General features: G+C 55.9%; 1 protein-coding gene across 1 annotated transcript in view; it reads left to right on the top strand.

The window, feature by feature from the left end:
* Positions 1-16,777, top strand: part of LOC140399421 (actin nucleation-promoting factor WAS-like) — a 107,376-nt gene that overhangs the window by 88,413 nt on the left and 2,186 nt on the right. Inside the window, 3 exon segments of the mRNA XM_072488998.1 lie at positions 929-1,082; positions 10,146-10,582; positions 11,810-11,918. Coding sequence (XP_072345099.1) covers positions 929-1,082; positions 10,146-10,582; positions 11,810-11,918 — 700 coding nt within the window.

The raw sequence follows: 16,777 nt of genomic DNA, 5'->3' as shown, positions 1-16,777 counted from the left end.
TCGGGGCTGGGGGAGGTTACAGAGATAGGGAGGGTTGTCGGGGCAGTGGGAGGTTACAGAGATAGGGAGGGTGTAGGGGCTGGAGGAGGTTACAGGGATAGGGAGGGTTGTAGGGGCTGGAGCTGGTTACAGGGATAGGGAGGGTTGTAGGGGCTGGAGGAGGTTACAGAGATAGGGAGGGGTGTAGGGGCTGGAGGAGGTTACAGAGATAGGGAGGGTGTCGGGGCTGGAGGAGGTTACAGAAATAGGGAGGGTGGTGTAGGGGCTGGAGGAGGTTACAGAGATAGGGAGGTTGTAGGGGCTGGAGGAGGTTACAGAGATAGGGAGGGGTGTAGGGGCTGGAGGAGGTTACAGAGATAGGGAGGGGTGTTGGGGCTGGAGGAGGTTACAGAGATAGGGAGGGGTGTGGGGGCTGGAGGAGGTTACAGAGATAGGGAGGGGTGTCGGGGCTGGAGGAGGTTACAGAGATAGGGAGGGGTGTAGGGGCTGGAGGAGGTTACAGAGATAGGGAGGGTTGTTGGGGCTGGAGGAGGTTACAGAGATAGGGAGGGGTGTCGGGGCTGGAGGAGGTTACAGAGATAGGGAGGGGTGTAGGGGCTGGAGGAGGTTACAGAGATAGGGAGGGTGGTCGGGGCTGGAGAAGGTTACAGAGATAGGGAGGGTTGTCGGGGCTGGGGGAGGTTACAGAGATAGGGAGGGTTGTCGGGGCAGTGGGAGGTTACAGAGATAGGGAGGGTGTCGGGGCTGGAGGAGGTTACAGAAATAGGGAGGGTGGTGTAGGGGCTGGAGGAGGTTACAGAGATAGGGAGGTTGTAGGGGCTGGAGGAGGTTACAGAGATAGGGAGGTTGTAGGGGCTGGAGGAGGTTACAATGCTGGGGAGGTTGAGCGAGGAAGGTGGTGATTTTCTTGTGTTGTTTCTGCCTCCAGGTGAATGAGATGGACCCAGACCTGAAGAACCTGTTCACAAAAGCAGGAATCAGTGAAGATCAGTTGACCGATGTTGAAACGTCGAAGGTTCTCTACGACTTTATTGAGCGACAGGGTGGTCTGGATTATGTGAAGAAAGAAATGCAAAAACAAGGTGACAGTGGCAGGGGGCAAACATTACACCTTGGCCAAGCCACGTTCCAGAGAGAGACAACTGGAAACCACTCGGCACGTTTACTCTGCCCCAGACCCGCCTGCTCCCACCAACTCTCCACCTTCCCTATTGCCCCATATCATTCCATTCCTGCCTCCCTCCTGTCCACCTTTCCCCCTTCCCCCATATCATTCCATTCCTGCCTCCCTCCTGTCCACCTTTCCCCCTTCCCCTTAAACACATCAAGACGATGAGATGACACAGTGACACAGTGGTTAACACGGCTGCCTCACACGCCAGGGACGCGCGTTCAACTCCTATCACTGTCTGTGCGGAGTCTGCACATCCTCCGGGTGCTCCGGTTCCCTCCCACAGTCCAAAGATGTGCAGGTTAGGTGGATTGACCGTGAGAAATTGCTGCCAGTGCCGAGGGACGTGTCCTGAGGTTCCGGGGATAGAGTGGTGTGAAAGGGTGGTTAAGAGTGTTCTTTCCAACACTCCAAATGGCCTCCTTCTGCACTGCAGGGATTCTATAATTCTCCCCACTCCCCGTGGGAGCGTGTCCCACATTCTCCCCACTCCCTGTGGGAGCGAGTCCCAAAATCTCCCCACTCCCCGTGGGAGTGAGTCCCACATTCTCCCCACTCCCCGTGGGAGCGAGTCCCACATTCTCCCCACTCACTGTGGGAGTGAGTCCCACATTCTCCCCACTCCCTGTGGGAGCGAGTCCCACATTCTCCCCACTCCCTGTGGGAGTGAGTCCCACAATCTCCCCACTCTCTGGGTAAAGATGTTTCTCCTGAATTCCCCCCGATTGGGTTGATTAGTCTCAGTCTTGTATTGACGTCCCCCCGGGTTCTGGTCTCTCCCCCCTCCCCCAAAACAAGTGGAAACATCTTCTCTACGTCGACCCTGTCGAAACCCCCTTCATCATTTTAAACACCTCGATCAGCTTCTTGGGCGAAATTCTCCCGAAACGGCGCGATGTCCGCCGACTGGAGCCCAAAGCGGCGCCAATCAGACGGGCATCGTGCCGCCCCAAAGGTGCAGAATGCCCCGCATCTTTGGGGGCCGAGCCCCAACATTGAGGGGCTAGGCCGACGCCGGAGGAATTTCCGCCCCGCCAGCTGGCACTGTGCACAGTGATCCCAGTGTGGGTCTAACCAAGGGATATGCAGACTGGAACTGTGCACAGTGCTCCCAGTGTGGGTCTAACCAAGGGATATGGAGACTGGAACTGTGCACAGTGCTCCCAGTGTGGGTGTAACCCAGGGATATGGAGACTGGAACTGTGCACAGTGCTCCCAGTGTGGGTCTAACCGAGGGATATGGAGACTGGAACTGTGCACAGTTCTCCCAGTGTGGGTCTAACCAAGGGATATGCAGACTGGAACTGTGCCCAGTGATCCCAGTGTGGGTCTAACCAAGGGATATGGAGACTGGAACTGTGCACAGTGCTCCCAGTGTGGGTGTAACCAAGGGATATGGAGACTGGAACTGTGCACAGTGCTCCCAGTGTGGGTCTAACCGAGGGATATGGAGACTGGAACTGTGCACAGTGATCCCAGTGTGTGTCTAACCAAGGGATATGGAGACTGGAACTGTGCACAGTGCTCCCAGTGTGGGTCTAACCAAGGGATATGGAGACTGGAACTGTGCACAGTGATCCCAGTGTGGGTCTAACCAAGGGATATGGAGACTGGAACTGTGCACAGTGATCCCAGTGTGGGTCTAACCAAGGGATATGGAGACTGGAACTGTGCACAGTGCTCCCAGTGTGGGTCTAACCAAGGGATATGGAGACTGGAACTGTGCACAGTGCTCCCAGTGTGGGTGTAACCAAGAGATATGGAGACTGGAACTGTGCACAGTGCTCCCAGTGTGGGTGTAACCAAGGGATATGGAGACTGGAACTGTGCACAGTGATCCCAGTGTGGGTCTAACCGAGGGATATGGAGACTGGAACTGTGCACAGTGATCCCAGTGTGTGTCTAACCAAGGGATACAGAGACTGGAACTGTGCACAGTGTTCCCAGTGTGGGTATAACCAAGGGATATGGAGACTGGAACTGTGCACAGTGCTCCCAGTGTGGGTCTAACCAAGGGATATGGAGACTGGAACTGTGCACAGTGATCCCAGTTTGGGTCTAACCAAGGGATATGGAGACTGGAACTGTGCACAGTGATCCCAGTGTGGGTCTAACCAAGGGATATGGAGACTGGAACTGTGCACAGAGCTCCCAGAGTGGGTCTAACCAAGGGATATGGAGACTGGAACTGTGCACAGTGATCCCAGTGTGGTCTAACCAAGGGATATTGAGACTGGAACTGTGCAGAGTGCTCCCAGTGTGGGTCTAACCAAGGGATACGGAGACTGGAACGGTGCACAGTGCTCCCAGTGTGGGTCTAACCAAGGGATATGCAGACTGGAACTGTGCATAGTGATCCCAGTGTGGGTCTAACCAAGGGATATGCAGACTGGAACTGTGCACAGTGCTCCCAGTGTGAGCCTAACCAAGGGATATGGAGACTGGAACTGTGCACAGTGCTCCCAGTGTGGGTCTAACCAAGGGATAGGGAGACTGGAACTGTGCACAGTGCTCCCAGTGTGGGTCTAACCAAGGGATATGGAGACTGGAACTGTACACAGTGCTCCCAGTGTGGGTGTAACCAAGGGATAGGGAGACTGGAACTGTGCACAGTGCTCCCAGTGTGGGTGTAACCAAGGGAAATGGAGACTGGAACTGTGCACAGTGCTCCCAGTGTGGGTGTAACCAAGGGATATGGAGACTGGAACTGTGCGCAGTGCTCCCAGTGTGGGTCTAACCAAGGGATATGGAGACTGGAACTGTGCACAGTGCTCCCAGTGTGGATGTAACCAAGGGATATGGAGACTGGAACTGTGCACAGTGCTCCCAGTGTGGGTCTAACCAAGGGATATGGAGACTGGAACTGTGCACAGTGCTCCCAGTGTGGGTCTAACCAAGGGATACGCAGACTGGAACTGTGCACAGTGCTCCCAGTGTGGGTCTAACCAAGGGATATGGAGACTGGAACTGTGCACAGTGCTCCCAGTGTGGGTCTAACCAAGGGATATGGAGACTGGAACTGTGCACAGTGCCCCCAGTGTGGATGTAACCAAGGGATATGGAGACTGGAACTGTGCACAGTTCTCCCAGTGTGGGTCTAACCAAGGGATATGCAGACTGGAACTGTGCCCAGTGATCCCAGTGTGGGTCTAACCAAGGGATATGGAGACTGGAACTGTGCACAGTGCTCCCAGTGTGAGCCTAACCAAGGGATATGGAGACTGGAACTGTGCACAGTGCTCCCAGTGTGGGTCTAACCAAGGGATAGGGAGACTGGAACTGTGCACAGTGCTCCCAGTGTGGGTCTAACCAAGGGATATGGAGACTGGAACTGTGCACAGTGCTCCCAGTGTGGGTGTAACCAAGGGATAGGGAGACTGGAACTGTGCACAGTGCTCCCAGTGTGGGTGTAACCAAGGGATATGGAGACTGGAACTGTGCGCAGTGCTCCCAGTGGGGGTCTAACCAAGGGATATGGAGACTGGAACTGTGCACAGTGCTCCCAGTGTGGATGTAACCAAGGGATATGGAGACTGGAACTTTGCACAGTGCTACCAGTGTGGGTCTAACCAAGGGATATGGAGACTGGAACTGTGCACAGTGCTCCCAGTGTGGGTCTACCCAAAGGATATGGAGACTGAAACTGTGCACAGTGATCCCAGTGTGGGTGTAACCAAGGGATATGGAGACTGGAACTGTGCACAGTGCTCCCAGTGTGGGTCTAACCAAGGGATATGGAGACTGGAACTGTGCACAGTGATCCCAGTGTGGGTCTAACCAAGGGATACGGAGACTGGAACTGTGCACAGTGATCCCAGTGTGGGTCTAACCAAGGGATACGGAGACTGGAACTGTGCACAGTGATCCCAGTGTGGGTCTAACCAAGGGATACGGAGACTGGAACTGTGCACAGTGATCCCAGTGTGGGTGTAACCAAGGGATATGGAGACTGGAACTGTGCACAGTGCTCCCAGTGTGGGTCTAACCAAGGGATATGGAGACTGGAACTGTGCACAGTGCTCCCAGTGGGGGTCTAACCAAGGGATATGGACTGGAACTGTGCACAGTGCTCCCAGTGTGGGTGTAACGAAGGGATATGGAGACTGGAACTGTGCACAGTGCTCCCAGTGTGGGTCTAACCAAGGGAGACTGGAACTGTGCACTGTGCTCCCAGTGTGGGTCTAACCAAGGGATATGCAGACTGGAACTGTGCACAGTGCTCCCAGTGTGGGTCTAACCAAGGGATATGGAGACTGGAACTGTGCACAGAGCTCCCAGTGTGGGTGTAACCAAGGGATGTGGAGACTGGAACTGTGCACAGTGATCCCAGTGTGGGTCTAACCAAGGGATATGGAGACTGGAGCTGTGCACAGTGCTCCCATTGTGGGTCTATCCAAGGGATATGGAGACTGGAATTGTGCACAGTGCTCCCAGTGTGGGTGTAACCGAGGGATATGGAGACTGGAACTGTGCACAGTGCTCCCAGTGTGGGTCTACCCAAGGGATATGGAGACTGAAACTGTGCACAGTGCTCCCAGTGTGGGTGTAACCAAGGGATATGGAGACTGGAACTGTGCACAGTGCTCCCAGTGTGGGTCTAACCAAGGGATATGGAGACTGGAACTGTGCACAGTGCTCCCAGTGTGGGTCTAACCAAGGGATATGGAGACCGGAACTGTGCACAGTGCTCCCAGTGTGGGTCTAACCAAGGGATATGGAGACTGGAACTGTGCACAGTGCTCCCAGTGTGGGTGTTACCAAGGAATATGGAGACTGGAACTGTGCACAGTGCTCCCAGTGTGGGTCTAACCAAGGGATATGGAGACTGGAACTGTGCACAGTGCTCCCAGTGTGGGTCTAACCAAGGGATATGCAGACTGGAACTGTGCACAGTGCTCCCAGTGTGGGTCTACCCAAGGGATATGGAGACTGAAACTGTGCACAGTGCTCCCAGTGTGGGTGTAACCAAGGGATATGGAGACTGGAACTGTGCACAGTGCTCCCAGTGTGGGTCTAACCAAGGGATATGGAGACTGGACCTGTGCACAGTGCTCCCAGCGTGGGTCTAACCAAGGGATATGGAGACCGGAACTGTGCACAGTGCTCCCAGTGTGGGTCTAACCAAGGGATATGGAGACTGGAACTGTGCACAGTGCTCCCAGTGTGGGTGTAACCAAGGAATATGGAGACTGGAACTGTGCACAGTGCTCCCAGTGTGGGTCTAACCAAGGGATATGGAGACTGGAACTGTGCACAGTGCTCCCAGTGTGGGTCTAACCAAGGGATATGGAGACCGGAACTGTGCACAGTGCTCCCAGTGTGGGTCTAACCAAGGGATATGGAGACCGGAACTGTGCACAGTGCTCCCAGTGTGGGTGTAACCAAGGGATATGGAGACCGGAACTGTGCACAGTGCTCCCTGTGTGGGTGTAACCAAGGGATATGGAGACTTGAACTGTGCACAGTGCTCCCAGTGTGGGTGTAACCAAGGGATATGGAGACTGGAACTGTGCACAGTTCTCCCAGTGTGCGTCTAACCAAGGGATATGCAGACTGGAACTGTGCCCAGTGATCCCAGTGTGGGTCTAACCAAGGGATATGGAGACTGGAACTGTGCACAGTGCTCCCAGTATGGGTGTAACCAAGGGATATGGAGACTGGAACTGTGCACAGTGCTCCCAGTGTGGGTCTAACCGAGGGATATGGAGACTGGAACTGTGCACAGTGATCCCAGTGTGGGTCTAACCAAGGGATATGGAGACTGGAACTGTGCACAGTGATCCCAGTGTGTGTCTAACCAAGGGATATGGAGACTGGAACTGTGCACAGTGATCCCAGTGTGGGTCTAACCAAGGGATATGGGGACTGGAACTGTGCACAGTGCTCCCAGTGTGGGTCTAACCAAGGGATATGGAGACTGGAACTGTGCACAGTGCTCCCAGTGTGGGTGTAACCAAGAGATATGGAGACTGGAACTGTGCACAGTGCTCCCAGTGTGGGTGTAACCAAGGGATATGGAGACTGGAACTGTGCACAGTGATCCCAGTGTGGGTCTAACCGAGGGATATGGAGACTGGAACTGTGCACAGTGATCCCAGTGTGGGTCTAACCATGGGATATGGAGACTGGAACTGTGCGCAGTGATCCCAGTGTGGGTCTAACCAAGGGATACAGAGACTGGAACTGTGCACAGTGTTCCCAGTGTGGGTGTAACCAAGGGATATGGAGACTGGAACTGTGCAGAGTGCTCCCAGTGTGGGTCTAACCGAGGGATATGGAGACTGGAACTGTGCACAGTGCTCCCAGTGTGGGTCTAACCAAGGGATATGGAGACTGGAACTGTGCACAGTGATCCCAGTTTGGGTCTAACCAAGGGATATGGAGACTGGAACTGTGCACAGTGATCCCAGTGTGGGTCTAACCAAGGGATATTGAGACTGGAACTGTGCACAGAGCTCCCAGAGTGGGTCTAACCAAGGGATATGGAGACTGGAACTGTGCACAGTGATCCCAGTGTGGTCTAACCAAGGGATATTGAGACTGGAACTGTGCAGAGTGCTCCCAGTGTGGGTCTAACCAAGGGATACGGACTCTGGAACTGTGCACGGTGCTCCCAGTGTGGGTCTAACCAAGGGATATGCAGACTGGAACTGTGCATAGTGATCCCAGTGTGGGTCTAACCAAGGGATATGCAGACTGGAACTGTGCACAGTGCTCCCAGTGTGGGTCTAACCAAGGGATTTGCAGACTGGAACTGTGCACAGTGCTCCCAGTGTGAGCCTAACCAAGGGATATGGAGACTGGAACTGTGCACAGTGCTCCCAGTGTGGGTCTAACCAAGGGATAGGGAGACTGGAACTGTGCACAGTGCTCCCAGTGTGGGTCTAACCAAGGGATATGGAGACTGGAACTGTGCACAGCGCTCCCAGTGTGGGTGTAACCAAGGGATAGGGAGACTGGAACTGTGCACAGTGCTCCCAGTGTGGGTGTAACCAAGGGAAATGGAGACTGGAACTGTGCACAGTGCTCCCAGTGTGGGTGTAACCAAGGGATATGGAGACTGGAACTGTGCGCAGTGCTCCCAGTGTGGGTCTAGCCAAGGGATATGGAGACTGGAACTGTGCACAGTGCTCCCAGTGTGGATATAACCAAGGGATATGGAGACTGGAACTGTGCACAGTGCTCCCAGTGTGGGTCTAACCAAGGGATATGGAGACTGGAACTGTGCACAGTGCTCCCATTGTGGGTCTAACCAAGGGATATGCAGACTGGAACTGTGCACAGTGCTCCCAGTGTGGGTCTAACCAAGGGATATGGAGACTGGAACTGTGCACAGTGCTCCCAGTGTGGGTCTAACCAAGGGATATGGAGACTGGAACTGTGCACAGTGCCCCCAGTGTGGATGTAACCAAGGGATATGGAGACTGGAACTGTGCACAGTGATCCCAGTGTGAGTCTAACCAAGGGATATGGAGACTGGACCTGTGCATAGTGCTCCCAGTGTGGGTCTAACCAAGGGATATGGAGACTGGAACTGTGTACAGTGCTCCCAGCGTGGGTCTAACCAAGGGATACGGAGACTGGAACTGTGCACAGTGCTCCCAGTGTGGGTCTAACCAAGGGATATGGAGACTGGAACTGTGCACAGTGCTCCCAGTGTGGGTCTAACCAAGGGATATGGAGACTGGAACTGTGCACAGTGCTCCCAGTGTGGATGTAACCAAGGGATATGGAGACTGGAACTGTGCACAGTGATCCCAGTGTGAGTCTAACCAAGGGATATGGAGACTGGGACTGTGCACAGTGCTCCCAGTGTAGGTCTAACCAAGGGATATGGAGACTGGAACTGTGCACAGTGCTCCCAGCGTGGGTCTAACCAAGGGATACGGAGACTGGAACTGTGCACAGTGCTCCCAGTGTGGGCCTAACCAATGGATATGGAGACTGGAACTGTGCACAGTGCTCCCAGTGTGGGTGTAACCGAGGGATATGGAGACTGGAACTGTGCACAGTGATCCCAGTGTGGGTCTAACCAAGGGATACGGAGACTGGAACTGTGCACAGTGCTCCCAGTGTGGGTCTAACCAAGGGATATGGAGACTGGAACTGTGCACAGTGCTCCCAGTGGGGGTCTAACCAAGGGATATGGAGACTGGAACTGTGCACAGTGCTCCCAGTGTGGGTCTCACCAAGGGATATGGAGACTGGAACTGTGCACAGTGACCCCAGTGCGGGTCTAACCAAGGGATACGGAGACTGGAACTGTGCACAGTGCTCCCAGTGTGGGTCTAACCAAGGGATATGGAGACTGGAACTGTGCACAGTGCTCCCAGTGTGGGTCTAACCAAGGGATATGGAGACTGGAACTGTGCACAGTGCTCCCAGTGTGGGTCTAACCAAGGGATATGGAGACTGGAACTGTGCACAGTGCTCCAAGTCTTTAGTCTTTTAATGATGATAGGAGTGCTCTAGATCATACAACACTGTGTAAGAACCTGCAGATGTGGTTCTGCAGGCTTGGGGGGCCATTCAGAGTTCAATTGCTTGATGACAGGCAGACTGACTGATGTCTAGCCGTACATCGCAGGCTGCACATCAGCAGTTCCAAAACGGCTTGACAATGTGTGACAATGAGTGGATGGTGACGGCTAACCCCATTTGTGACAGACGCCTTCGCTGCAGGTGACCAGTTGTCCTTGAGTGGCCATTGGAGGGAGGGCGATGGTGGGTTTGGGGAAGTGTCGAAAGGTTTAAAGGTGGGTCCAAATGGTCACTGTCTCCGATTTGGTTGTGACAATTTTGAGGAGCTGATGCGAACATAGAGAGGCACTGTACCGCCACCTCTGGTGAGAGGATGTCACTACAGCGTGACATGTTTACATACAGCTTGTGATGAGAAGTGTTGATCGAAATAAGACGTATTAACGACAGGAGTGATTCCAATTTGACTGAATATTAATTTCCATCTTTTCAGAAACAGCGCCTCAGCCTCCAGTGCGAGCAGGTCCCCTCCCCCCTGTCCCCCCTCAGCCCAGCAGAGGCAGGCAAGGGCCCCTCCCGCCGGTGCCACCCATGGGCTCTGGACCTGGGCACCCGCCCCCTCCAGCCCAGCACCTCAGGGGCCCTGTCCCCCCGCCCCCACAACGGCCGGTGCCACACCGGAGCATCCCACCTCCCCCTCCCCCACTCGCCTCGCAATCGGCGGGGGGCCCGCCTCCTCCTCCGCCCATCGGGGGAGGGCCTCCCCCTCCCCCTCCCCCTCCACCTCCTCCTCCTCCTCCGGCAGCCCCTGCCCCCGCCTTCAGCCTGGCACCTGGAGGGCCAAAGAGGACCGAGCCGGCGAACTCGCCACAGCCCGTGGGCCGTGGTGCACTTCTCGACCAAATCCGCCTTGGGATCCAGCTAAAGAATGTGAGTATGTCGGACAGCTGTCCTGTGTGTCAAGTGGGCTATTCGGCTAAGGGAGGCGTCACGTGGGGGGGCAACATCACATCACAGCCTTGAGTAGGGGCGGGGGGGGGGGGAATGCGGTTCCTAGGCACACCGGGGAAAGGGGACGTAGGTTCACAGTTTGGTTACAGCACAGAGAGCCATTCAGCCCATCGTGTGTGTGTCCTGGCTCTCCGAATAAGCAAGTCCACCCCCCCCCCCCACCCCCCCCCATCCTCCTCCCAACCTTCTGCAAGTAAACCGGCCCATTCTTCCTGCTGTGGATTACAATCCCATTCCCTCTCCAGTCGACCCTGCGTCTCCCGCATCCTCCAGCAGCGCCAATCCCGGATCCTAATCGCTCGCTGCGTCAGAAAGTTTCTCCGTGGCCCTGTCAGATTCACGATCCCCCCCCCCCCCCCCCCCCCCAATGGCAATGGTTTCTTTCCCTGTCCACTCCGTCCCGGACCCCACCCCCCCTGCCTCGTGATTTTGGTACACCTCGTTCAAATCCTCACTCAGCCTTCCCAAGGAGAACAGTCCCAGATTCTCCAATCCATCCACGGGTCGAAAGTCCCCATATCCCTGGAACAATTCTCGTCAATCATTCCCCAACTCGCTCTCTTTCTCTCTTTTCTCACTCTCTCTGTCCTGCTCTCTCTTTCCAAAGCCTTCACATCCTTCCCATAGCGTGGCTCCCAGAACTAACTGTGCACAATATTCCAGCCGAGGTCTAACTAGTATCTCGTATAAGTTCAGTATAACCTCCTCGCTCTCTGCCCCTGTTAACAAAGTCCCCCAGAATAGTATCTGCTTTACTAACTTCTCTCTCCACCCGTCCTGCCACCTTCAATAATCTCTGCCCATATAATTCATCAGACGTGGGGATTGCTGGCTCTGGCCCAGAATGTGTTGCTCATCCTGAGTTGCCACTTGAGATGTTGGTGATAAACCACTTGGTTGAACCTCTGCAGTTAGTGTGGTGTCGGTCACTCATGTTTCCTGTCCCTCAGCTAATTCCATATCCATATTGCTCCCAACACTTGTATTCCATGAGCTATAACGTCCGACAATTGTTCCGTATTGTGTTGAATGCCTTTTGCAGGTCTATGTACACCACATCGACATCATAACCCACATCAACCCTCTCTAAAATAAAAACCCACCTTGCTCCGAACAATCCTCTTCTTTGTGTTTCTCGGGATTTAGGTGCCGGACGGGGCCGAGGGATCTCAGCCAGCTGAGGAAGAAGATCAGGGGCTGGTTGGCGCACTGATGATGGTGATGAAACAGAGAAGTAAAGTTATTCACTCCTCAGGTAAGACACAGAGCACCACACTGTCGTAGGTTCAGTGCTGAGTGAGTGCTGCACTGTCAGAGGGTCAGTCCTGAGGGAGTGCTGCACTGTCAGAGGGTCAGTACTGAAGGAGTGCCGCACTGTCAGAGGGTCAGTACTGAAGGAGTGCCGCACTGTCAGAGGGTCAGTACTGAGGGAGTGCCGCATTGTCAGAGGGTCAGTACTGAGGGAGCACCGCACTATCACAGAGCGTCAGCACTGAGGGAGCGCCGCACTGTCGTAAGGTCAGTGCTGAGGGAGTGCCACACTGTCAGAGGGTCAGTACTGAGGGAGTGCTGCACTGTCAGAGGGTCAGTAATGAGGGAGTGCCGCATGTCATAGGGTCAGTACTGAGGGAGTGCTGCACTGTCAGAGGGTCAGTACTGAGGGAGTGCTGCTCTGTCAGAGGGTCAGTACTGAGGGAGTGCCGCACTGTCAGAGGGTCAGTACTGAGGGAGTGCTGCACTGTCGTAGGTACAGTGCTGAGTGAGTGCTGCACTGTCAGAGGGTCAGTACTGAGGGAGTGCCGCACTGTCAGAGGGTCAGTACTGAGGGAGTGCCGCACTGTCAGAGGGTCAGTACTGAGGGAGTGCTGCACTGTCAGAGGGTCAGTGCTGAGGGAGTGCTGCACTGTCGTAGGTACAGTGCTGAGTGAGTGCTGCACTGTCAGAGGGTCAGTACTGAGGGAGTGCCGCACTGTCAGAGGGTCAGTACTGAGGGAGTGCCGCACTGTCAGAGGGTCAGTACTGAGGGAGTGCCGCACTGTCAGAGGGTCAGTACTGAGGGAGTGCCGCATTATCAGAGGGTCAGTACTGAGGGAGCACCGCACTGTCACAGAGCGTCAGCACTGAGGGAGCGCCGCACTGTCGTAAGGTCAGTGCTGAGGGAGTGCCACACTGTCAGAGGGTCAGTACTGAGGGAGTGCTGCACTGTCAGAGGGTCAGTACTGAGGGAGTGCCGCATGTCATAGGGTCAGTACTGAGGGAGTGCTGCACTGTCAGAGGGTCAGTACTGAGGGAGAGCTGCTCTGTCAGAGGGTCAGTACTGAGGGAGTGCCGCACTGTCAGAGGGTCAGTACTGAGGGAGTGCCGCACTATCAGTGGGTCAGTACTGAGGGAGTGCTGCACTGTCAGAGGGTCAGAACTGAGGGAGTGCTGCACTGTCAGAGAGTCAGTACTGAGGGAGTGCTGCACTGTGGAAGGGTCAGTACTGAGGGAGCGCCGCACCGTCAGAGGGTCAGTACTGAGGGAGTGCTGCACTGTCAGAGGGTCAGTACTGAGGGAGTGCTGCACTGTCAGAGGGTCAGTACTGAGGGAGTGCTGCACTGTCGTAGGTACAGTGCTGAGTGAGTGCTGCACTGTCAGAGGGTCAGTACTGAGGGAGTGCTGCACTGTCAGAGGGTCAGTACTGAGGGAGTGCTGCACTGTCAGAGGGTCAGTACTGAGGGAGCGCCGCACCGTCAGAGGGTCAGTACTGAGGGAGTGCTGCACTGTCAGAGGGTCAGTACAGAGTGAGCACTGCACCGTCAGAGGGTCAGTACTGAGGGAGTGCTGCACTATCAAAGGGTCAGTACTGAGGGAGTGCCGCACTGTCAGAGGGTCAGTACTGAGGGAGTGCTGCACTGTCAGAGAGTCAGTACTGAGGGAGTGCTGCACTGTCAGAGGGTCAATACTGAGGGAGTGCTGCACTGTCGTAGGTTTAGTCCTGAGGGAGTGCAGCACTGTCAGAGGGTCAGTACTGAGGGAGTGCTGCACTGTCGTAGGTTCAGTGCTGAGGGAGTGCCGCACTGTCAGAGGGTCAGTACTGAGGGAGTGCTGCACTGTCAGAGGGTCAGTACTGAGGGAGCGCCGCACTGTCAGAGGGTCAGTACTGAGGGAGTGCCGCACCGTCAGACGGTCAGTACTGAGGGAGTGCTGCACTGTCAGAGGGTCAGTACTGAGGGAGTGCTGCACTATCAGAGGGTCAGTACTGAGGGAGTGCTGCACTGTCCGAGGGTCAGTACTGAGGGAGTGCCGCACTGTCAGAGGGTCAGTACTGAGGGAGTGCCGCAACGTCAGAGGGTCAGTACTGACGGAGTGCAGCACTGTCAGAGGGTCAGTACTGAGCGAGCGCCGCACTGTCAGGGGGTCAGCACTGAGAGAGTGCCACACTGTCGGAGGGTCAGTACTGAGGGAGTGCCGCACTGTCAGAGGGTCAGTACTGAGGGTGTGCCGCACAGTCACAGAGGGTCAGTACTGAGGGACTGCCGCACTGTCAGAGGGTCAGTACTGAGCGAGTGCCGCTCTGTCAGAGGGCTAGTACTGAGGGAGCGCCGCACTGTCAGAGGGTCAGTACTGAGGGTGTGCCGCACAGTCACAGAGGGTCAGTACTGAGGGAGTGCCGCACTGTCAGAGGGTCAGTACTGAGGGAGTGCCGCACTGTCGGAGGGTCAGTCCTGAGGGAGTGCTGCACTGTCAGAGGGTCAGTACTGAGGGAGTGCTGCACTGTCAGAGGGTCAGTACTGAGGGAGTGCTGCAATGCGGGAGGGTCATTGCTGAGGGAGTGCTGCACTGTCAGAGGGTCAGTACTGAGGGAGTGCCGCACTGTCAGAGCGTCAGTACTGAAGGAGTGCCGCACTGTCAGAGGGTCAGTACTGAGGGAGTGCGGCACTGTCAGAGGGTCAGTACTGAGGAAGTGCCGCACTGTCGGAGGGTCAGACCTGAGGGAGTGCTGCACTGTCAGAGGGTCAGTACTGAGGGAGTGCTGCACTGTCAGAGGGTCAGTACTGAGGGAGTGCTGCAATGTGGGAGGTTCATTGCTGAGGGAGTGCTGCACTGTCAGAGGGTCAGTACTGAGGGAGTGTCGCACTGTCAGAGGGTCAGTACTGAGGGAGTGCCGCACTGTCAGAGGGTCAGTACTGAGGGAGTGCTGCACTGTCAGAGGGTCAGTACTGAGGGAGTTCCGCACTGTCAGAGGGTCAGTACTGAGGGAGTGCTGCACTGTCAGAGGGTCAGTACTGAGGGAGCGCCGCACTGTCAGAGGGTCAGTACTGAGGGAATGCTGCACTGTCAGAGGGTCAGTACTGAGGGAGTGCTGCACTGTCAGAGGGTCAGTTCTGAGGGAGTGCTGCACTGTCAGAGGGTCAGTACTGAGGGAGTGCTGCACTGTCAGAGGGTCAGTACTGAGGGAGTTCCGCACTGTCAGAGGGTCAGTACTGAGGGAATGCTGCACTGTTAGAGGGTCAGTACTGGGGGAGTGCCACACTGTCAGTGGGTCAGTACTGAGGAAATGCTGCACTGTCAGAGGGTCAGTACTGAGGGAGTGCCGCACTGTCAGATGGTCAGTCCTGAGGGAGTGCCGCACTGTCAGAGGGTCAGTACTGAGGGGGTGCCGCACTGTCAGAGGGTCAGTATTGAGGGAGTGTCGCACTGTCAGAGGGTCAGTACTGAGGGAGTGCCGCACTGTCAGGGGGTTAGTACTGAGGGAGTGCCGCACTGTCAGAGGGTCAGTACTGAGGGAGTGCCGCACTGTCAGAGGGTCAGTACTGAGGGAATGCTGCACTGTCAGAGGGTCAGTACTGAGGGAGTGCCGCACTGTCAGAGGGTCAGTACTGAGGGAGTGCCGCACTGTCAGAGGGTCAGTGCTGAGGGAGTGCTGCACTGTCAGAGGGTCAGTACTGAGGGAATGCTGCACTGTCAGAGGGTCAGTACTGAGGGAGCGCTGCACTGTCAGAGGGTCAGTACTGAGGGAGTGCTGCACTGTCAGAGGGTCAGTACTGAGGGAGCGCCGCACTGTCAGAGGGTCAGTACTGAGGGAGTGCTGCACTGTCAGAGGGTCAGTACTGAGGGAGTGCTGCACTGTCAGAGGGTCAGTACTGAGGGAGTGCTGCACTGTCAGAGGGTCAGTACTGAGGGAGTGCTGCACTGTCAGAGGGTCAGCACTGAGGGAGCTCCGCACTGTCAGAGGGTCAGTACTGAGGGAGTGCCGCACTGTCAGAGGGTCAGTACTGAGGGAGCGCCGCACTGTCAGAGGGTCAGTACTGAGGGAGTGCCGCACTGTCAGAGGGTCAGTACTGAGGGAGTGCCGCACTGTCAGAGAGTCAGTACTGAGGGAGTGCCGCACTGTCAGAGAGTCAGTACTGAGGGAGTGCCGCACTGTCAGAGGGTCAGTACTGAGGGAGTGCTGCACTGTCAGAGGGTCAGTACTGAGGGAGTGCCGCACTGTCAGAGAGTCAGTACTGAGGGAGTGCCGCACTGTCAGAGAGTCAGTACTGAGGGAGTGCCGCACTGTCAGAGGGTCAGTACTGAGGGAGTGCTGCACTGTCAGAGGGTCAGCACTGAGGGAGCTCCGCACTGTCAGAGGGTCAGTACTGAGGGAGTGCCGCACTGTCAGAGGGTCAGTACTGAGGGAGCGCCGCACTGTCAGAGGGTCAGTACTGAGGGAGTGCCGCACTGTCAGAGGGTCAGTACTGAGGGAGTGCCGCACTGTCAGAGAGTCAGTACTGAGGGAGTGCCGCACTGTCAGAGAGTCAGTACTGAGGGAGTGCCGCACTGTCAGAGGGTCAGTACTGAGGGAGTGCTGCACTGTCAGAGGGTCAGTACTGAGGGAGTGCCGCACTGTCAGAGAGTCAGTACTGAGGGAGTGCCGCACTGTCAGAGAGTCAGTACTGAGGGAGTGCCGCACTGTCAGAGGGTCAGTACTGAGGGAGTGCCGCACTGTCAGAGAGTCAGTACTGAGGGAGTGCCGCACTGTCAGAGGGTCAGTACTGAGGGAGTGTCGCACTGTCAGAGGGTCAGTACTGAGGGAGTGCCGCACTGTCAGAGGGTCAGTACTGAGGGAGTGCCGCACTGTCAGAGGGTCAG

The sequence above is a fragment of the Scyliorhinus torazame genome, chromosome 22 (assembly GCF_047496885.1).
Source record: "Scyliorhinus torazame isolate Kashiwa2021f chromosome 22, sScyTor2.1, whole genome shotgun sequence".
Taxonomy (NCBI): Eukaryota; Metazoa; Chordata; class Chondrichthyes; order Carcharhiniformes; family Scyliorhinidae; genus Scyliorhinus; species Scyliorhinus torazame.
Note: the sequence above shows the minus strand (reverse complement) of the source record. Positions and strands in the feature narration are given on the sequence as shown.